The sequence below is a fragment of the Neovison vison genome, chromosome 1, assembly GCF_020171115.1.
Source record: "Neovison vison isolate M4711 chromosome 1, ASM_NN_V1, whole genome shotgun sequence".
In the NCBI taxonomy this organism is placed as follows: Eukaryota; Metazoa; Chordata; class Mammalia; order Carnivora; family Mustelidae; genus Neogale; species Neogale vison.
In genome coordinates this window covers 63,753,849-63,777,140 of record NC_058091.1, presented here as the reverse complement: position 1 = coordinate 63,777,140, position 23,292 = coordinate 63,753,849, and the positions used below count along the sequence as shown (strand labels likewise).

At 40.3% G+C, this 23,292-nt stretch overlaps 1 protein-coding gene and 1 long non-coding RNA gene across 2 annotated transcripts in view; both read left to right on the top strand.

Moving 5' to 3' along the window:
* The first annotated feature begins 1,669 nt into the window (after positions 1-1,669).
* Positions 1,670-7,927, top strand: LOC122899012. Its single transcript, XR_006383081.1, has 4 exons — positions 1,670-1,795; positions 2,320-2,402; positions 7,217-7,364; positions 7,708-7,927. It is a non-coding gene; the product is annotated as an uncharacterized LOC122899012 (long non-coding RNA).
* Positions 7,928-18,863: 10,936 nt separating this feature from the next.
* The window catches only part of ARFGEF3 (ARFGEF family member 3), a 186,001-nt gene continuing 181,572 nt past the window's right edge, over positions 18,864-23,292 (top strand). Inside the window, exon 1 of the mRNA XM_044247931.1 lies at positions 18,864-19,045. Within this exon, the coding sequence (XP_044103866.1) occupies positions 18,961-19,045 (85 nt within the window). The 5' untranslated portion in view covers positions 18,864-18,960. The remainder of the gene's footprint in view (positions 19,046-23,292) is intronic.

Genomic DNA, 23,292 nt, shown 5'->3' with positions numbered 1-23,292 from the left:
CTCTCTCTTCTTCTTCTGGGATCCCTATAACATAAATGTTATTATACTTGACGAAGTCACTGAGTTCCCTGCTTCTATTCTCACTTTGCATAATTTTTTTCTCTCATTTGTTCTGCTTCATTACTTTCCATTACTCTGATCTGTGGTTGCTAATTCATTCCTGTGTCTTTTCTAGCCTATTTATTCCACCAAGTTTATTTTTAATTTTAATTATTGAGTACTTCATCTCTGATTGGTTCTTTTTTATCTCTGAGTTAAGGATCTCACTGAGATCCTCCACTCTTGTCCCAAGTCCAGTGAGTATCTTTATAACCATTACTTTAAATTTCCTATTAAGCATATTATTTAAATCCATTTTGCATGGGTCTCTTGCTGTAATTTTGTCCTCTTCCTCCATTTGGTACATATTTCTCTGTCTCTTCATTTTGCCAAACTCTCTAAGTCTATTTCTGTGTCCTGGTAAGTCAGCTATGTCTCTTGCTCTTGAAAGTAGTGGGCAGGACACACACTATTAACAAGATATCACTGGTCCCCTTCTACAGGGGACTCACAGCCACTGTAGAGGCTGGGGCAGCTGGATCCACTCTGTTAAGTGCACACATATGGGTGGAGAGTGTGTGTTTAAGATTTATTTGTTTATTTATTTATTTTAGAGAGAGTGAGCAGGATGAGGGCCACAGGGAGTAGGAGAGAATCCTCAAGCAGACTCCCCACTGAGCATGGAGCCTAACACGGGGCTGATTCCAGGACCCTGAGATTATGACCTGAGCTGACATCAAGAGTCACCATTTAGCTAGCAGCCACCCAGGTGCCTCATCAGAGGGTGTAGTTTTAACAAGGTGCTCATGTCCTCTGTGGAAAGTTGGGAGATGCAGTGTTGGCAAGGTTTGCACCAGTCTTCCTGGGGAGGGGACCAGAGGCATGAGGACTGAAGCAGGCCCAGCTGGAGAGGGCAGGGCATGGTCAGTATAAGCAAGTTAGGTAGTGAATACCTGTGCAGGGCTGGTTCCTGCAGGAGGCTGTAAGATTATGCTGGGGAAAGTGGGAGGGTAATGGTGCCTGCCGATTCCTTTGTTCCCTCAGTGAATTCCGAGATTAGTAATTAACTCTATCTCCCATATGCCCCAGGAGTTTTGAAACTGTTGTTTCTAAGCTTTATCTTTGAGGGCTGTTTGTTGCACTGAATCTTTAAGGGCAGGGACTCAGCTTTCTATCACCTTCTGGGCTCTTCCGGAGCCAAGCCTATCGATTTTTAAAGTTCTAGGCTTTAAGTCCCATTGATTATAAGACCTCATGAAATTTGGCCCCTCTGATATTCAAAGTCAAGTGTTGGGATTTGTATTTCCTGGGCAGCCTCCTGATGTGATAGTCTGATTCTCATCACTCTCCATACCCATTGCTCCCTCCCTCTAGTGGCCAAAGCCATGGGGCTTAGCTCCCTACCACATCTCTGCCCTTCCTGCCCTCTTGAGTGTGGCCTCTTCTCTACATTCATTTGCAGAGTTTGTTCTGACAGTCTCTCCCATTCTTCATTTTTCTGGGTTATTTGAACTGATGTGAGTGTTAGGGAGTTGTATCTGTGGGACGAGGTGAACTTAGGGTCCTCCTACTATGCCATCTTCCTGGAAACTCATTTTGTTTGCTTCTTGTATTCACTCCTTAGTGCCAAGAGAAAAATCACTTTTCTTCCAACCACTAAATTATTGATTCAGTGAGTCTCTCAGAGTGTGCTAACCAAATGCAATCCGTTATCTAAACGATGTCCTTGGACAGATGAATGGATGAAGAAGCTATGGTATGTATATACAATGGACTATTACTCAGCGATCAGAAAGGAGGAAATCTTACCATTTACATAGATGTGGATGGAACTGGAGGGAATTATGCTAAGTGAAATAAGTCGATCAGAGAAAGACAATTATCATATAGTTTCATTCATATGTGGAATATAAGAGATAGTGCAGAGGATCACAAGGGAAGGGAGAGAAAACTGAATGGGAAGTCATCAAAGAGGAAGACAAACCATGGGAGACTCTTCACTATAGGAAACTGAGGGTTGCTGAAGTGAAGGTGGGTGGGGGATGGGGTAATTGGGTGATGGGTATTAAGGAGGGTACATGATGTGATGAGCATTGGGTGTTATATGAAACTATAAATTATTGAACACTACATCAAAAACTAATGATGTAATATATGTTGGCTTATTGAATTTAAAGTTTAAAAAAAAAAGAAGAAAGAAATACTGTTCAGCCATTCAAAAAAAAAATGAAAGTATCCCTACCTCCAAAAAGATTTGATATTGTTTATTTTTTCCCATAGTAAATGGAGAGTTAAAGTTTCAATATAAGACAGACCATCTAAGAGAAACATAAAGATAAATGTTTCCAGATACCTGGAGTAATGTAAGTATAATGATTCACTCAAACATTCATATATATTTGAATTGAGTAACCGTCATGGGCCAGGCACCATATTAGGCATTGGACATTTAACAGTGAGCAAAACAAACATGGTTACCTCCTCCTTGACTCTTAAACTTCTTGCATCCAGAAGAGATACCTGAGCTGGAAAGTGATCAGCACAGTGATAGGTTTAAAAGCTCTGAGAAGAGGCACACCTGGGTGGCTCAGTTGGTTAAGCGAGCAACTGTTGATTTCAGATTGGGATATGATCTCAGGGTCCTGGGATTGAGCCCTGAGTTGGGCTCTGAGCCATCATGGGGACTGCTTGTCCCTCTCCCTCTGCAGCTCCTCTCTCTCTCAAATAAATACATTTTTTTTTAAAAGAGAAGAGATGTGATAGTCTATGGGAAAGGTGGGAAGGGGAGGTAGAAAAGAGAAGGGGCAGAAAAAAAGAGAGAGAAGCAGAGAAAACAATGAGAAAAAGAAAGCTAGGATTGAGGTGTAAGGTTGTTCTCATGAGAGTCAGTAAAGAAGGTAATTAGAAGTACAGTTAGAAAATGTTAGAAAACTTGGACGCCTGGGTGGCTCAGTGGGTTAAGCCGCTGCCTTCGGCTCAGGTCATGATCTCAGGGTCCTGGGATCGAGGCCCGCATCGGGCTCTCTGCTCAGCAGGGAACCTGCTTCCTCCTCTCTCTGCCTGCCTCTCTGCCTGCTTGTGATCTCTCTCTGTCAAATAAATAAATAAAATCTTTTAAAAAAAAAGTTAGAAAACTTAAAAGAAAACAAGGGAAATGTGGTTTCACAGAATCCAACAGAGGAGTGTATTTTAAGAAAAGAGGGGTCATGATATCAAATGCTACTGGGAGAGACCATAAAATTGAGGGCTTTTCTAAGGTATCTAAAGAAAAGAGACCTACCAGGAGGTGAGAGGGAGGGCAGGGCAGTCAAACAAGAGAGGCATATGGCAAGAGAGGCATCTGAAGAGGCTTAATGTGAGGAGCCTGGAACCCTTGTCTTCCCCTTTGGTCACCTGGTTCTCTTCCACCAGTCCTTCAGGTCAGAGTTTAGATGGCACCACATGTGGGAAGGCTCCCAACACCATTTTGGTGAAGTGCCCCTCTTAGATGCTCAGAAAAGCACTGTTCATTTCCTTTCCTTTTATTTCTTTACTGATTTTAAACAATAGCAACCAACTCTGATAAAGGAGTTTCTCTGGTTAAGGAGAAAGACAATTTTTTGGGGAAGGATATCTGGTAGTTCACAGAATTTAAATGGAAAAGCAGAAGAACTTAGGCTTAGAAAACAGGCCAAATCCAAAGGAGACCAAGTGAAGAAGTTTCCAGGTCAAGTCTCCAGGCAGCGGGTGGATTAACCAGCCACCCCACACCTGGCTCCACCTGGCTATTGCCACCAGATGCTGTAGGAATCATTGCATATCGGTGCGGGGATGATTCCAAACTGTCCCTTGTCTCTTCATTTTGTTAAGTTGTAGGGGGAAATCATACCAAAAAAAGGGGGGAGGGATATAACATTTATGTACAGTTTAAAAAATAATAAATTGAACAATTTCATAGCTACTGCTAAATCATGATTTTGAAGTTTCTTGAGTACGTTTCTAATAACTTTCCTTATCTTGGAGGAAACTGAAATCCTGGATTTTTTATACAGTTTTATTACATATTTGTGTCCCCCAACTCTATACAGCTACCACTTTTTTTTTTACCTTATATAAGTGAAATCACACTTATATGTTCCTCTGTGACATATGAGATTGTAATTTATATATATACCTGGTCCTCCTCCCATATCTGGCATAGAGCTCTTAAAACTCTTAGAATTTAAATTTAAATCTTAAATGGTGAGAACCTGAAGGTGTTTTTTTGTTACATCAATGCATTAGTGCATGACTTCTGGTCCCCATGTAAGGATGAGGGCTGGCTGCTAGGAGACACAACCATGCGACTGGAGGCTGGGAATTTGCAGTCCTCCCACCCTTACCTAAGCAAAGGGGTCAGGAAATCCTCCCTCTCCCCTCTGGTCCTCTGGGGAGAGGTGTGGTGAGGGGCTAGGGGCTAGAATTAGAATCAATTGCCAATGATCAATGATTTAGTCAACTGTGCCTATATAATGAAACCTTCATAAAAACCCAAGAGGACAGGGTTCAGAGGACATGCAGGCTGGTGAACATGTGGAGATTTGGGAAAACAGGCTTGCCTAGAGAGGGCATGGGAGTTCAGCACTCCTTCCCATCTACCTTGTCCTATGCAGATCTGGATGCTCCACAGCTGTATCTTTTTCTAATAAGCTGGTGATCTGTAGTAAGATGTTTCTCTGAGTTCTGTGAGCCACTTAATTGTGGCAAGTTAATTGAACCTGAGGAGGGACTCAAGGGAACCTCTAATTTGTAGTCAGTCACTCAGAAGTACAAGTAACAACCTAGACTGTGATTGGCATCCTGAGTTGGAACTTCAGGTCGGTAGCTGGTCAGAAACACAGATAAGGACGACCTGAACTTGGGACTGGTGTCCGAAGTGGGATGGGTCAGGGAGGGCAGTCTTGCGGGACTAAAACTTTGATCTGTGGAATCTGATGTTATCTCCAGGTAGATAGTGTCAGAATTGAGTTGCATTCTCAGACACCATCCAGTTGGTGTCTGAGAATTGCTTGTTGTATGTGTAAAAATCATCAAAAATGTTGTGGGTTTTAAGACCTTTGTTTTTTATAGCTAATTAAATTTGAGAAAAGATTTTCCTCTAATTTAATTACACAATCTCACAAATTGTCTTTACTTCTAAATTTTTAAAAAATTTTTAAGATTTTTATCCATTTCTCCCACCTCCAGCCACCTGCATCTGGCAATCACCCATCTGTTCTCCATATCTATGAGCTTGGGCTTGTTTGTTTGAGATTCACTTGTAAGAGAGATCATATGGTATTCATCTTTCTCTGATTTATATCACTTAACATAATGCATTCATGATCATACATGTTGTTTCAAGAAGCAAGATTTCATTCTTTTTTTTACTGAATAATATTCCACTGCATGTATATACCACAATTCTTTATTTATTCAGCCACCGATGGACACTTGGGTTATTTTCATATCTTGACTATTGTCGATAAAGTTGCAATGAACATGGGGTGTATATTATCTCTTTTTGAGTTAGTGTTTTCCTTTTCTTTGGATAAATGCCCAAAAGTAGAATTGCTAAATCATATGGTGGTTGTGGTTTTAATTTCTTATAGAAACTCCAAACTATTTTCTGTGGTGGCCGCACCAATTTACATTCCCACCAACAGCGTACAAGGGTTCCCTTTTCTCCACATCCTTGTCAACACTTGTTATTTGTCTTTTTTATAGTAACCCTTTAAAGCAGGTATAAGGTGATTTCCCATTGTGGTTTTGACTTCCATTTCCAGAAGATGAATAATGCCCAGCATATTTTTTGAATCTGCCAGCCATCTCTTTGTCTTCTTTGGAAAAATCTCTATTCAGGTCTTCTTTCCACTTTTTTTTTTTTTTTAAGTAAGCTCTATACCCAAGTGTGGAACCTTGAACTCATGACTTGAACTTGAAGAGCTTGAACTCAAGCCCCAACATGGGGCTTGAACTCATGACCCTGAGATCAAGAGTCACATGCTCAACTGACTGAGCCACCCAGATGCCCCATCTTCTGCCCATTTTTAAATCAGATTCCTTGTTGTTGTTATTGAGTTTTAGGAGTTATTTATACATTTTGGATATTAACCCTTTATCAAATATATTATTTGCAAATATTTTCTTCCATTTAGTAGGCTTCCTTTTCACTTTGTTGGTGGCTTTCTTTGCTGTGCAGAAGCTTTTTAGTTTGATGTGGTTCCATGTGTTTATATTTGCTTTTGTTGCTGCACTGTCAGTGTTAGACTAAAAAAATTATTCTTTAAGACCTATGTCAAGGAGCTTACCACCTATGTTTTCTTCTAGGAGTTTATGGTTTCTGGCCTTACATTCAAGTCTTGAATGCATTTTGAGTTAATTTTTGTGTATGATGTAATATAGTGGTCAAGTTGCATTCTTTTGCATGTGGCTTTCCGGTTTTCCCAGCATCAATTATTGAAAGAAACTGTCTTTCTTCCGTTGTACAGTCTTGGCTATCTTACATGGCTGCATAACAAAACTAAGGTATTTAAAACAGTGTGATATCAGCATGAAAACAGACACATGGATCAATGGAACAAAATAGCCCAGAAATAAACCCATGTATATTTGGCCAATTAATTTACACAAAGGAGCCAAATGAATTTTAAATTAAGCCTTTTGTGCTCCATGAAAAAACCCACTGGGAATTTCACTAGAATTGCTTGTTGTCAAATATTTTGTCTTTATAGAAGCAAGATATGTCTCTCTCTCTACTTGAATCTTCTTAAAATGCTTTAGTAGAGACATAATATTCTGTACAAAGGATCTGTACATATTTTCTTATACTTATTCCTAGATGCTTTATATTACCTTATGCTACTAAATTTCTCTTTGTTTTTGCTAATAAGTAAAAATGCAACTGTCTTTTTATATTGATACAACATCTAGAAATCTTGCTAAACTCATTAATTCTGACCATTTTTCTATACATTCTTTTGAATATTCCATGTAGATGATTATAACATCCACAAATTAATGAGTATTTTATTTGTTCTTTTCTTAACTCATGTACTTACTTTCTTGTTTCATTGTATTGCCTATAATCTTTAGTCAGTCTACTGTTGAAGAGAAGCGGTGACAGGAACATTTTTGTCATGGACCTATGTCATTTCCTTCTTTTTGGTGCTTGCTTCAGAGTCAGAATCTCCAATGGATGCACTGACGAGGAAGAAACAGATGCTGTACATTGACATCCACAGGATGACAGGGTTTTTCTCTAAATTTCTGAAGAATCACTCCCAAAATGGAAGAATATTCAGATGACAAACAGTGCAAAGTAACCTGTAAGTGTCTGGATGCTTGCCTTTATCACAATGTTTCCACCTGTCAGTTTAGTCAGAATAATGCGTCTGTAGGCGAAAGTATTCTTTACTTCAAATTGAGACTCTGAGAGCACACCTCCCTTTGTTGCCCACATAATATCAGAATTGGGGATTCTCCCCTTTCTAAATCATTAATAGAAGCTGCTATGGCCTATTGCAGGGTCTATTTAAGAAGCTAAGACTTGGAATGGATGACAGTGAAGTACGGAGCATTCTAAAGAACTGGAATGTTCTATTAATATAAAACCTTAGAGGAGACTTTATGAAGTTACATCTACAGTAATTCCCTTTTTTTTCTCCCAAGGGTTTATCTATTTCTGTCATCACCATATTGCCTATAGTAGCACTTGTGTTTTCTTCTGCCTAAGTTGCTGATGAATACAACACAATCTCCTTTGCTTTCACACCTGTGAAGAAGTTCATGTTCCTTCATGGTTTTCTAGAAGATTGCTGCTGGCAACAATGAGAAAGAGACTTAATAAAGAGGAATCAGCTACCAAAGCCTCTCTCTCTCTCTCTCTCTCTTTCACACACGCACACACACACACACACACACTTTAAAATGTCTATGTAGTGAATCATAAACAAAATGAAAAAACAAATTACAAATTTAAGAAATATATTTGCAATAAAAATTACTATCCCTGATATAAAATCAGGTCTTACAAATTAATAAAAAGAGGTAATATCCTAACTTTTTAAATGGGTGAAATACATGAATGGGCAGAGATGAGGTGATAAAAATGAGATGTTCAACCTCATCATTTAGGTTTAGTTATAAACTAAAACAAGAATTAGAGAACAACTTTTTCACCACCTCAGCTGGCGAAAGGGGAAAAGATTTTCAATATGTTGTAATGCTGAAGAGTAGAAATACAGGTTCTTCTGTGCACTGTTGGTGGAAGCAAACATCCGTGTTCCTTGAATCTCGTTTTCCAATATGTCATCAAACACTTGAACTGTGTGTGCCTTTTGACTCAGTATTTTTACTTCTAGAGATTTACTCTAGGAAGATATTCTAATAGGGAAGTCATGTAATAACCACAGAAATGTTCACTGCAGACTTCTCTAAACGGTAAAAGTTGGAACCAACAATATGGATTGATTAAGTTTTACTAGGATCATACAATAGAAAAATAAACAACCATTTAAAAGGAAACTTCCTGTCACATACCATTGAGTGAAAAGAAGCAGAATGTATAATAAGAGCATATATAATATTACCTCACTTACATAAAAGCATATGAACATGTGCATATACATATACACATCCGCACACATAGACATACCACAACTATGAGAAAGGCTATTTATTAAAATTTTATTAATGAGCAGGTGTCAAGTCTTTGAGTCTTGCATTTTATTGTTTATATTGTTATCTATAACTTTATGTAGCCTTCACACTGTGTGCTTCCCTTTTCCCTGGCACCTTGGTTCCTCAAGTTCTAATTGTCTTAATAATTCAGAACTCCTAGTTTTGTTTGCCCAGACTTTGGGAACTCTGACATCTCTAGGCCACCATTTTTGACTTGACTTCTATGGAGTGTGACATACTGGCAGTGCTCCAAGGGAAAAAAGAGAACATCTGACCCACTTCTATGCATTCCCCTTCTCTCCAGGATCTTGGCCCATAAAGTCTGGATGCCCTGGTTGTTTCTGATGCCTTCAAACAAGCAATCTTAATTTTTTAAATTCAGTTTTATAATGTCTTTCAACAGTAAGTTTGTTCTGATAAAATGTCCTGAATCATAGCCAGAAGCAAAAGCTCAATTGTATCATATTTAAGTACACAGATAACATTAATTTTTACTAAAGTAGAAACTTCTTTGCAAATAAAGGAATCATTTTAAATGTTAATAATTGTTAATGTTACCTATTTGGGGGGATATTTAAAATGTTTCCCTAAATAAAGATACACTATATTTTATACAAACTTAAAATGTATTGGAAGTAATCATTTGCTTTTTTAAATGTTCAAGATCACTAATGATTTTGTAAGCCGTCTTCAAATTAAATACTATTTTCCTAGACTGTATTTAATACAACACTGAATTTAATCTAAAATCATGCTTATTTTTCTTCCAGATTCTACTGGTGCTTGTTTAGGTTAAACAATATTGTGAACAAGTTTCTTCAGTATACTGTGAATTAGGTACCAGAATAAGTGAAAAGATCAATGATTTGCATATTAGCCAAAATAAACTTGAAAGGGAAATTCGAGCTGGAAATTTAGATTTAGCATCATCAACATGGATGGTCAGCGTCTGAAGCAATAATAGCACAGTCATGAGATATCACTAGACTTGGAAATTTTGCTGAATTGGGACTGTTCCATAAACATTCATATACAGGGAATTTCCAGGGCCCTTGTCACTTGAAGGAAGCTTCCTATGCATCCTCGGACACCTCTCTTTCACATTTCCTCTATTTACATCTCCTAGATTCACCAAATATCTTCCTGTTCCACAAGGGAAACAAGGTATCACAAGTCCCTAAACACACCAAACGCAGTCTTCCATCCTCCCCTCCTTACTCAGAGGTTGGTCTTCAGACCTTCCCTGGACTGATAACTTTCTGTACACTAAATGTGATCTTTCCTTTCTCTAACAATGCCTATTTCACCTGTTGGGTTGGCTGCCTCCTACCTATTCAACTTCTACCTTTAAGTCTCTTTTCTTTCACTGTATGAATATATTTCTCACTGATAGACTCTTTAAATCTCCCATTGGTCTAGTGTTTTCCAAATTTCAGGTCTACCCACTAATGGGTTGTGGAATCAGTTAGTCTCTTTCACCAGAATGTGTTCTTTTTAGAAAAGAAGTATTATGGAATCTTCAATATTGGAATGTGACACTTACATTCTAAGTCATGCTGTTCACACTGTAGCAAATATTGGGGTCAACTGAGTTGAGTGACGGCTGATGGAGGGGATGTAATGACTGTGTGCATTGGCCGGGAGCCAGCTGGCCATTGGCTCTTCTGTGCACTGGTGTTGCATTTGGTTTTCTGGATTTGATCATAATTGTATCAGGAGAGTTAATGGTTTATAGTTTAATTTGTGTCAGTGTAATTTGCAGTTAATTATGAAGTGAGGTTTAGAAGAATTTATCCACTGTTGGCAAGGACAGCAAGCGTTCCTTTTAACTTTTGGTTGTGAGTTAATAATTTTCAGTGTGAATTTTTGGATTAGGCATAAGCATTAGGCATTTTTTGACTTTGCAAATAGTCATACATCTTAATCAAACGTGCATAAATTCTTCTTAAGATAGTTTATTTTTATTTCATTATTAGAAAAAATAAGAATGATGATGTTAAAAAACACAGAAGCATGTTTTGGTTGAACTGCCAAATTTGGACTTGTGAATAGTGACAACATTAGGACAAATGTCTCTTCTACTCAGTACATTTTTTAAAAATTTGAGCTGAGTAAAAAAAAAAAGTTTAAGTATAGCTTTTCAAATGCTCAAAACATTAAAACACTGAAAATGTATTACTTACAATGACATTCTTTTTTTAAGAGATCATTAGTTTATCTAACATTTTCCAGATAGTTGAAGATATTAAAAGAATTAATAAACAGATATTAGCTGATAAAAATATGTATTAATTGTATTAATATATTAAGTAGTATTTTTAGAATTTATTTTTCATTGAAGTGTAGTTGACAAGACCATATTAGTTTCAGATGCAACATGGTGATTTGATATTTGTGCACATTGCAGCATGATCACCACAATAAGTCTAGTTAGCATCCATCACCACATAAAGTGGCAAAGTATTTTTTTCTTGTGATGGGAACATTCAAGATATATACTTTCTTAGCATCTTAACATCCTTCACGTTTGTAATACAATATAATTTTTAAATTTTATTTATTTATTTGACACAGAGAAAAAGATCATGAGTAGGCAGAGAGGCAGGCAGAGAGAGAGAGAGAGAGGGAGGAGAAAACAGGCTCCCTGTTGAGCAGAGAGCCCGATGTGGGGCTCGATCCCAGGACTCTGAGATCATGACCTGAGCTGAAGGCAGACACTTAACCCACTGAGCCACCCATGTGCCCCTGTAATACAATATTATTGACTCTAGTCACCATGTTGTATATTATATCTCATGACATTTATTTTAGGTTTTTGGGGGGGGGGTAAAGATTTTATTTATTTATTTATTTGACAGAGATCACAAGTAGCAGAGGGACAGGCAGAGAGAGAGAGAGAGAGAGAGAGGAGGAAGCAGTCTCCCTGCTGAGCAGAGAGTCCAATGCAGTACTCAACCCCAGGCTCCTGAGATCATGACCTGAGTTGAAGGTAGAGACTTAACTCACTGAGCCACCCAGGCACCCCTCATGACATTTATTTTGTAATTGGAAGTTTGTACTTCTTTTTTTTTTTAAGGTTTTTTTAAAAAATAATTTTATTTTATTTTCTTATAAACATATAATGTATTATTGGTCCCAGGGGTACAGGTCTGTGAATCGCCAGGTTTACACACTTCGCAGCACTCACCATAGCACATACCCTCCCCAATGTCCATAACCCCAGGAAATTTGTACTTCTTGATCCCCTTCACCCATTTTGTCCACCTCTTACCTCCCCTCTCCTCTGTCAATCACTAAGCCGTTTTCTGTATCCATGAGTACTGTTTTGTCTTGTTTTTTTATTTGCTTTGTTTTTTTAGATTCCACTTTATAAGTGAAATCATATGATACTTGTCTTTTTCTGTCAGACTTATTTCCCTTAGCATAATACTCTCAATGTCCTTCCATGTTGTCATAAATGGCAAGATTTCATTCCATTGTATGGCTGAGTAGTATTCCATTGTGTAAATGTAAATACCACATCTTCTTTATCCATTCATCAGCTGATGGAAACTTATGTTGCTTCCATACCTTGGCTATTGTAAACAATGCTGCAGTGAACGTGGGATGCCTATATATTTTCCAAATAGTGTTTCCATATTCTTCAGCTAAATACCCAGAAGTGGAATTGTTGGATCATATGGTAGTTCTATTTTTAATTTTTTGAGGAAACTCCATACTATTTTCCATAGTGGCTGCACCAATTTATATTTTCACCAATAATGCATTTCCTTTTCTCATATCTTTACCAACGCTTATTATTTCTTGTTCTTTTGATAATAGTTATCCTGACAGGTATAAGGTGACATTTCATTATGGTTTTGATTTTCACTTCCTTGATGATTAATGTTAAGCATGTTTTTATGTGTCTGTTGGCCATCTCTATGTATTTAGAAAAATGTTTGTTCTTCTGTCCAGAAGATCCACAGATCTTCTGTCCATTTTTAATTGGATTGTTTAGGATTTTATTTGTTATTGAGTTGTATGAATTCCTTATATATTTTGAATATTAACCCATAAGTGGATATATGATTTGCAAATATGTTTATCTTTTCCCATTCAATAGTGGCCTTTTAAAAAATTTTTATTAACATATAATGTATTATTTGCCCCAGAGGTACAGGTCTGTGAGTCATCAGGCTTACACACTTCACAGCACTCACCATAGCACACACCCTCCCCAATGTCCATAACCCAACCACCATCTTCCTGCCCCCCACCACCCAGCAACTCTCAGTTTGTTTTGTGAGATAAAAAGTCTCTTATGGTTTGTCTCCCTCTCAATCCCTTCTTGTTCAATAGTGGCCTTTTTATTTTATTGATGGTTTCTTTTGCTGTGCCAAAGACTTTTAGTATTTTGTAGTCTCATTTGTTTTATTTTTGCTCTTGTTGCCATTGCCTTGGGAGTCAAGTCCAAAAAAAATATTCCCAAGACCAGTGTCAAGGAGCTTATTACTGCCTATGTTTTCTTCTAGGAGTTTTATAATTTCTGGTCTTACATTCAAATCTTTAATCTATTTTGAGTTTATTTTTGTGTATGGCAAAGCTAGTGATCCAGTTTCATTCTTCTGCTTGTGCCTGTCCAGTTTTTTCCAGCACCATCTATTGAAGAAACCATCCTCTCCTTATTACACATTCTTGCCCCCTTTGCTGTAAATGAATTGACTGTATATACAGGGCTTTCTTTCTGCACTCTCTATTCTGTTCCATTGATCTATGTGTCTGTTTTCATGCCAACCATCCTGTTTTAATTGCTATAGCTTTGTGATATAATTTGAAATCAGGGAGTGTGATGCATTCGGTTTTGTTTTTCTTTCCCAAGATGCAGTGATATTATTGCAAATGAAAATTTAAAGTCTTACAAAAAGGAAACTACAAACTTGGAAATAGAGCAGTCAAAAACTTGTTGATAAGGCCCTCACATATTTTCAAAGAAAGAATAAAAGACAAATTTGTCCACACTATTTCACTTTTTACATTAGTTAATCAAAAAGTGTTACTATCATATTTAGTTGTATTGGTGTGGCCAAAGAGAAAGTTACTCACATAATTGCTGAAAAACAAATTATTCTTGGCATACGTGGTCATGGTGAGTATGATTCTTGATGATGAATTGGCTGAGAAATTTAAAACCGTACTGCTAAGTGATAATACAGCCCATAGAATATAGAGAATAGCATTAATACTTATTATCCAGACAGGAGCAGGTATAGGTTGCATGATTCTACCTAGAACACTAATACTTCAAGTTATTATACGTTCAGTTTATGTCAAATATATGTGACAAGTTTTATGAAGGATTTATTGTGTTGGTTCAGTTTAAGCTAACACATAACTGGTTTGGGTAATTCAATAGAATTGGAAAAACACTGTTTGAAAAATATAAATTAAACCGGTAAATTGTAATAGAATTGAAAGTGATTTGGAAGTAAATATAACCAGGAAACATAGCAGAATAATTTAAAATATTATTAGGAATTTCGTTCTACTTTGCTACTTGAAATCACTGTTCACACATGTTCATACATTTGGCATCCTAAGAATTCTGCTGAATCTCTGCTGACTCTTTGGAAAACGATTGTAGCAATAGTTGTTAAATTTCATTAAGAGAACTGTTACTTTTTGATATGTTTTGTTCAAAATGGAGCTGTGACTGATATTGGTGGCCATCCACCAAATCCCCCTCCCTCTGCCACAGGAAGAGATCTGCGGTGGGGGCCCTGAGGTCCCAGATAAACTATATGGTATCCAAGTGCATCTCTGCAACTGTCCTCACCAGCGGAATATAGGGGAAGGAATTTGCATGGCTTCTACATCGGAAGCCTGGGCTCATATACTCTCTGTTCTTCTCCCTATCAGTTAGAATGCAACCTGCCTAGGACCTATCTTGGGAAAAAAATGCCTTCCAGGATGGTGGAGCAGGTGAGATGTGAGGTATATGGTCCTCGAATGATCTCCTGGAGCTGGTATGCTAACCCCCATCACTGACTCACGACTTAGTTTAAACTATAAATAAAAGTCTATGTTCTGCCAACCACTGTATCACTGTGTCATTGTTAAAGCAGCCTAGCCTTTCCATTAGCTAATATTTGCGTGTGTTATGTTACACTGGAGTTATTGGCTGGTATGAGAAAAATATTACGTGATATGAACACAAGAATGGGATTCACTTTTTTCTGTTTAAAAGCAATCTCATTTGGCTATCATTTTTGGAGATGGGGTTTTAACAACAAAATTGGCACATATAACTCATATTTTTAACATTTTTTAATAGCTGAATTTGGAACCATGGGGGAAAAGTTACACTGCATTTCAAGATGCCTAATATATACAACAGTTACAAAATACATTTTAGGTAGTCACCATGGTTACTATATGTCCTCAACCTTTTGCAACACAGAAAGAGAATATTATTAGTGAAGACACTCTGAATGGAATAAAATTAAAGACATTAGAGATATTGCAAGTCTCTGTTTCAAACTTTAAACATTTCCAATAAAGAAATTTGAAATATCAAGAAAAAAACATTTGGGTAAAAGATTCATTTGCTTTTCAAAATCCTGAATCCATATTTACGTTACAGCTGATGCTCAAAAAGGAAAACTACTTATTAATGTTTTGTTATTCAAATACATTGAAAAATGATTATAAATTTATCACCATTTTGGATTAAGATTAAAGAAGAATCTGCTGACATTTATAACTTCAGTTGCTAAGTAATGTGTATTGTTATAAGTAGCATACACAGCAACGTGTTTCTGTGAACCAGAATTTTTAACCAAAATAACTGAGAAGAATGGGAAGGAATAGACATCAAAACACAAAACACCAGGGTGTCTGGGTGGCTCAGTGGGTTAAGCCTCTGCCTTCAGTTCAGGTCATGATCTCAGGGTCCTGGATTGAGCCCCACATCGGCTCTCTGCTCAGCAGGGGGCCTGCTTCCCCCTTTCTCTCTGCCTGCCTCCCTGCCTGCTTGTGATCTCTCTCTCTCTCTCTCTGTGAAATAAATAAATAAATAATCACACACACACACACACACACACACACACACACACACACAGACCCCTGGGTTGCGCATGCTGCATTATCCTCCTGTCTCCAGCCTGGAACAAAATAAGAACAGGCAAGCATGACGGCAACAATGAATCAAACCCTATTTAATAGTAACTCTATTCTATTTAGCAGCAAGGATTGTTTTATAAATAAAAACTTTGTTTGAGGGACACCTGCTGGCTCAATAAGTGAAGCATGGGACTCTTGATATCCGGGTTGTGAGTTCCAGCCCCGTGCTGGATGTGGAGATTACTCAAAAAAATCTTTTGTTTCAGTGTTTAAATCTACCTATATATGCATTTCTGGGTATACTGGGGGTGGTGATACAAAGCGTATTTTCTACTGAGTTGATGTTTTTAAAAAAAGTGTTTTGACTATTTTACTCTTAATTTCCTTCATAGTCAACAGTTTGAGTGAGTTGTTTATACATGTATTTCTACCTGCTCTTAATTAATCTACTGCAACCAGTCTCTGCCTTCATTATTCTTCTTGGGCAGACTTCCTATCAATACTCTTATGCCCATTTGATCCATTTGTATTTATCTTTGTCCTCCCATTGCCTGTATACTACTTTTATTTTTTTAATCACTAAAAACAAAACAAAACAAAAAAACCTTATAATTATAAAAAGAAAAATGTTTATTTTCCTGTGTGTGCATGTGTATTTTTCTTTAAAACTCCTATGTACTTCCACTTCAAATATTTAAATAATAAAATTGGGACCAGTCTGTGCATGGGTGTATGTGATAGCATATTACAACTTCCTTACTTCATTTAACTATGTAGTTCCGACCACTTTTCATGTCATTGAACATTCCTCTCCTACATTATTCTTAAAGGCTATATAATATGCTGTTTTATGGATACATACATCATGGATTTTTTTTTTGCCCATTTCTTTACTGTTGGACATGTAGATAGTTTTCAATTTTTAAAAAATGATTGAGCAGCATATTGAAATTCTTGTAGAAAAATCTTTATCCACTTCTATAATCACTTGCTTAGGATGAATTCCTAAAAGTAGGATTGCTGAATCGTAGCCATATCTGTGCTCATACACATCTAGAATCCCTCCAGGATTACCCTTCCACTAGCATCCATGACACAATAGGGTCCAGTTGGCCAGCTCTTAGCCAATTTGATTAATTTTTTAAAAAATCACACTTTACTTGAATGTTTGTGCTCTTTTGATAAGTAGGTGTTTGAATATTTCTCAAAGGTTATATAAGTTATTTGTATTTATGGACTGACTTCACAATCATTGCCCACTTTTTTTAGAGTGTGCAAATACATCTGTTTTTTAATATTCTGTAAGAGCTTTATTACAAAGCTATTAGAACTTTATATCTCTAAAATTACCACTTTTTCTAGTAAATTTCTAGTAAATTTGCTTTTAATCATAAAGTGATAATAAATACTCTTAAAAAGAATAAGAGGACCCCAGCTTTCTTTCTGGCATCCTGCTCTATCCACTCCATCCACTGCCTCCTGCAACCTTTGCCAAACCCCAGGAATCAATAACTCAATACCTGAAGGCTTTCAAATCCTCATTTCTATCACGCAGCACTGTACTACGTTTCTGCCCATCCATAAGTGAAACACCATGTGGGTTTCTCATTATCATATTCCACCTGAGTATGTTCAAAACTGAACTCGTATACTCCCCAGATTCCAAACCCTTTCTTTCTCTTCTTTAACTTGGAAGATGGGGCCACAATCCTCCCCTTTTTCCAGAAAAGAAACCTGGAAGTCATCCCAGATGCTAACCACCCCAGTCAGTCAGTAAATCCTACTGCTTCCACTCCTTAAATATCTCTGGCTATATTTTCCTCTATTCCTTTCCACCTACTATTGGCCTAACTTGTTTCTAGATTACTGTAGAATTTTCTTACTGTTCTCCCAGGTTCCAGTTACTCCTTTGTAAAAGAATTTTTTACCTACCACTACAGTGATATTTTTAAAGAAAAGCAAATACGCTTAAAATCCGTTCTTATCTCCTAGTCACGGTTTTCACAAGAGGGAAACAATGAGATGCCAAATGAGATTCCTGTTTTCCTCTCCCTCTTTCCTTCAAAGCCATCCCGGAAGCACCGCGCGCTCTCTCAGGACCTGAGGCCCTGGCTATCGCTCCCTTTCTCCAGTATCTGGACACCCACAGTCTGTCTCCCAAGTTCAGCCAAAGTGTTCTTCACTGGGGAAGCTCCTCCTGCCCATCCTTTCCCACCCCCACCAAAGTTAGACAGCTGCTTGGGCCCCTGTGCGTCCCCCCCCCCTTTTTTCCCCTCCGGAGGATAACAATTTAGCACAAGAGAATAAGGAAAAGGGGGTTTGGATTTAGGAATGTGTTTTGAGACTAACTCTGGTAGGTGTGGGAAGTAACTTAGCCTCTCTGGCCTGGTTTTCTCCTGTGTATAATGGAGCTACGAACCCTCATCCCCCCACCTCCTCCGCGAGATCGTGTACTGGTACCCGGTAGGGGAGAGGCAGTCTATTCACAGGTAGCGCCCGAGCTTGGCACAGAGCCCAGAAGGGCTGTGCACTGAGCAGTGAGCACCGGATACCGGGATGCTAGCGCGCGCCGCCACGCTGCGCCCGAGGCTTGGCAAACCCGGCGGGGCCGACCCCACCCCGCCTGGCGCAGCGCAGGGGGGTCGCGGGTAGGGATCCGGGTGGGCGGGGGGTTAGGGGGGGGACAGCGGCTAGGCCCCTCCCCGCCGGCTGCCCGGGCCGACCAGACGCTCCCTGGGGCCGCGCCGGGCCAACGCCCGGCAGGCGAGCCAGCTCCGGACATCCGCTTCCACCTTCCCGCGAAGCCTTGTGGCCCCGGGGCCTGCCTCGGCGGCGGGTCGGGGACCGCGGCCTCCGGCCTCCAGGCTCCCACTTGCCGCCGCGCGCGCCGAGCGCACCTGACCCTGGCGGGCGGGGCGGCGGGCGGGGCGGGGCGGCGGGGCTGACGTGGCCCGCGGCATGGAGCGGGCGTGATTCATCAGCGGCCGCGCGGGACAGGCGGGGGGCGATCGCCGCGGCAGCCCAGGCGCCGGGAGCCTAGCAGTGGCGGCGGCGGCGGCGGCGGAGGCGGCGGTGTCCCCGGCCGGGCCTCCCAAGAGCGCGCCTCTCCCTGTCGGTGGCCGAGACCCTGCGAAGGTCAAGATGGAAGAGATCCTGAGGAAGCTGCAGAAGGAAGCGTCCGGGAGCAAGTACAAAGCCATCAAGGAGAGCTGCACCTGGGCCCTGGGTAAGCGCGGGACACGGGGCGCCGGGCACCTGCCGGCCAGTCGGGCTCCCGCGCCCCTGCTCGCGGCCGCAGGAGGGCCGCGCGGGCTGGGGTTGAGCCGGCCCTGATGCGTGGGGCTTCCGATGAGCTGCTGTTATGCATGCGTTTCGCGCGATTGAAAGAGTTGCCTCGGCGAATTGATGCGGGATATGAGAATTTTGGATCGGGCGTTGACATCCATCTGCCTCTTCTCTGGTCTCTGTCTTCTACCAGACCTTAGCGGGGAACCGTGGTCCTCCCCGCCAGGAGGCCCCCTTTTCCCTATTCCCAGCAAGGTAGATGATGGTCACCCATCTCCGAGTTAGACAGGACCACCAGCCGGTGCGAATCCAGGGGCCTGATTCCCAGCGCCTGTGGGAAAAAGGGAAGTTGAACCATCAACCTCGATCTCGAAACACTGGCGAATGTGACCTGGAAGGAATGGCTTCTTTGATTTTCCAGATAGAGGCCAGCTTGTTAAGTATTAGCTTCCATGGTTATTGTACATGAAACATTACATGCGTATGGGGTTGCGTTACCGTTGTAATTCTGCTGTGGTGTGCCCTTCAGACAGGTGGGATTTTAAATTTGTGAGCCGTGCAAGAATTGAAATAAGTTCCAGGTAGCACATCTGTGATTCCCATCAGACTCGGGTTTGCCCAACTCCACCTCAAAGAAGACTGCAAGACGTTCATTCCAATTCGGCACGAATTTGGGCAATCAGAATTGTCTGGATGGGAATGCAGAGGGATCAGGAGCATACTTTGGGTGACACTGATCGAACCATGGTAAGACAGAGGAGAAACCAAGGCAGCCTTGGGGGCCCCTGGCCTGGCCCAAGCCTGTGTGCCTTTCCTCAGTTGCCATTCAATTACAAAATAAGATTGAATCTCTTTCTCTCTTAATCAGAAAGCAATCAGTGCATGTTATGACACTGCTATGGTACAACCTGAAAAGAGAGAAGTGCCATTAGCAGGTTTTCCACTAAATGTAGAATCTGGTGGTGTTTTAGGTGACTTTGTTAATATTCAGAAGATTGAAATTCACATATATTGGGTGTATGTGTACAGGCAATCCTAGCAACGTCATTTTTCTTTGACTTCTGCATATGTCATGGAAGTTTATCTTGTAGGCTGAACTTGACCATTGTTTACGTTTCGGGAATAGGGACCAGATATACTTGAGCAGCTAGGCTCTTAAAGCCACAGTACTAATTTTCCATTGCCATTGTCATTCAGCAGAGCCATTGAGCGTTAGATTCCCAAATGCCTCTAATGAAGGGTCACAGATGGCTGAGTAACATAATAAAGCCAGGCCTGACTGCGCTTTAAACATGCCATTCCTATGTTCATTATTATTTTGCTGTAAATTAAGCAGATTGAGATAACATGGAAGAAAGGAGTAATTGAGTATTTTTAATGTTTAAATTTTGATATTCAACATCTTGTTAAGTTAAACTGCAGTGTTGCTGAGTCTAGATCCTTGAAGCCATCTGGGAAGCCCACACGTGAGGCAGGTATCCGAGCCAAGCCTGGAGTCCGACCTGACCACAGGAGTGGCTCTGATTCCTTTCCCAGTGACTGTTCTTCTGTAGTTACCGAAGGAAGGCAGAGTGCATGAAATAGTTAAGTAACAGTGCCTGACATTCACTGTGAGGGTTGGGATGAGTAAATCAGGAAAACAGATCAAAGAAGAGGGCATAGAATATGGGGTCAGGGGTGGGGTGGGGAGGAAATGGCTGTGAGCTGGTAGGGCTTTTAAAGTAGATTTGCCTTGAAATCATAGGTAAGCTGTGGATTCCTTCTTCTCTTCAGTTATTTATTTAGCAAACATTTATGAAGGCCTCCCCTGTGCTGAGCATGGGGCTAGAAGGATGAGTACAATGCTTCTTCCCTGTAAGGAGGGTGTTCGGAGGGCATGTGAAGGGAGAAGGGAGCATGAACAAAGACTATATGGCTTCCTGCTCTTTTCTGCTCCAGTCCGTTTTCTACCATTCCATCAGTTGTTGGTTTTGTTTTTGTTTTTTACTATAAAACGCATCCCCTTCAACCCCATAATTTCTTTCTAGATTAAAGTGTAAATTCATTAGAACACTCTTTAGAATCTAACCCCAGCTCTTGTTTCTTCTTGCTCTGTGACCCCCAAGGGTTTCATAAACTAGAGTGAGCTGCAGCTCTTCTGTGAACACACCAGGCACTGTCTGCTTCTCTGCCTTTACTCGTGCTGGGAATTCCCCTTCCAGACTCCTAAGGCCTAACTCATATAGGAAGCAATCCCTGGGCTCTTCAGGCAAATCCATTCCTCCCCTGGGTTCAGAGCCCTGCCTTCATGACTGCCTTAGAGCACCTAATACTTTGGATTATTTGGCCATCACAGTTCTTCTAGGGGCAGGATGATTGAGAAATATTGTATTCAGGAGACCAAACCCTCCTGCCCCCAAAACAACAGCAACAATAACAAGAACAAGAACAACAAACCCCTAATTCAAGCTGACTTGAGCAAAATGGAATTTATTCACTCTCGTCACTAAATACCCCCTGTAAAGCTAGCTGTGGGTTGAATATGGCTCAGGAATTACAGTTCAAGGACCTTGCTCTGCTCTTTTTGGGGAGATTGAAACACTCTTCATGGGTCTCCTGGGCTTGTGAATCATCACATTGAGACCATCTCATGAGAAAGAAGCATCAACCCACATAGACCATCTGAGGGGAGAGGGATCAACCCCCATTAAAACCACCATGGGAGGGAAGAGTCATTTTCACACTTAGTCCATCTGAAGAAAAAGGGGTTATCTCCCTCCCACTTGGACCATTATAGGGGAAAAGGGTTACCTTGATATCACAGGAGAGAGGCGTCATTTCCCACTAAAACCATCACAGGAGAGAGGAGTTGTCTCCCACCGAAAGCATCATAGGACATGGGGATGTCATTGCCATATGCTGGCCATCACAGGAGAAAGGGGTCCTCTCCCACTTGCCTGTCATCAGATCATCTCAAGAGAGTGGAGCTCTTCCAGTCACTCCTGCCCAGTCTTCGGTTTCACTTTTTCTCTCTTGGTCCTAGTGGGTCATGTGTATACCAAAACCAGTCCTCCAGCTAAGGAAGAGAATGGGCTATCTGGCTTTGATCTAGGCTACAAGGCTTACCCAAATCCCTGACTCAGAAAGGGATAGTTTCTTCAAAACAAATTTAAGATTCTGTTTCCGACGGCTGGTCAGCCCAAACAACAAATGTCAACAGTGTAGACGTGTGCTTCTTGAATGGAGGGACTGTCCCTTATGCTTCTGTGTGGCTTTCACACCTATAATAAGAGAAGCAGATGTTATAAACAGATCAGCCCATTAATGACTTGTTTGGGTCTTAAGTGAAATTCATCTTTTTTTTCTGCTTGCAAAAGTTACATACGCTCATTTTAGAATATTGAAAAATATTTGGACAGTATAAAGAAAAAAACTAACATCACCTGTAATCTCAAAACCTAGAAAGAACGCTAATCACATTTTGGAGTAGTTCCCTTCTACAGAGGGTTATACTATCTATGGCAGACTGTCATTTGTTTTTTCTTAGCTTTAGCGTCTTCTATGTTTTCATTGATACTTCTCTGAGAATCGGTTTTCTTAATGGCTGCATAATAACCAACAAGCAATATATATATATATATATATATATATATATATATAGTATCTTCCCTCTACTTTGAGCAAGTTAGGTTGTTAGATATATTTTTTGCCAGTGAGGAAATGGTCTGGCGAGGTTATAGAATAAGGGACGGCGACAGCTTGTGGAGAGCGGAGATGATGGCATTTTCCTTCAAGACTGATGATCCTGGAAGCATGTGAGCTTTGGGGCTGGATGACACAGAATGTCGAAACATTGGAACGGCCGGGGACCATGTCTTCATTTTAGAAACCTGTGATGTTTACACATATCAGGAGACTTGTTTCAAAATGGATTTGGAAATGGAGGAGAGGAGAAAGAAAACTAGGGGCTGGAACACCAGGTAGGGAAAGAAGAATAGTCTATCCCTCCTGCTTTCCCTCTACCTTTCCACCTACTTTTCCTTCCAGCCAGTTTCTGTTACCTTTACAGCTCAACTTCTCAAAAAGTCTGTAGTGCATGTGGCCACAGCCTGGCTTTCCACTCCCTCTTCCACTCACCTCTGTCTATCTCCATCTCCCATCATGCCACCACCTGGTGGTGACGAATCCCCATCCAGCTAAGGGATTCTC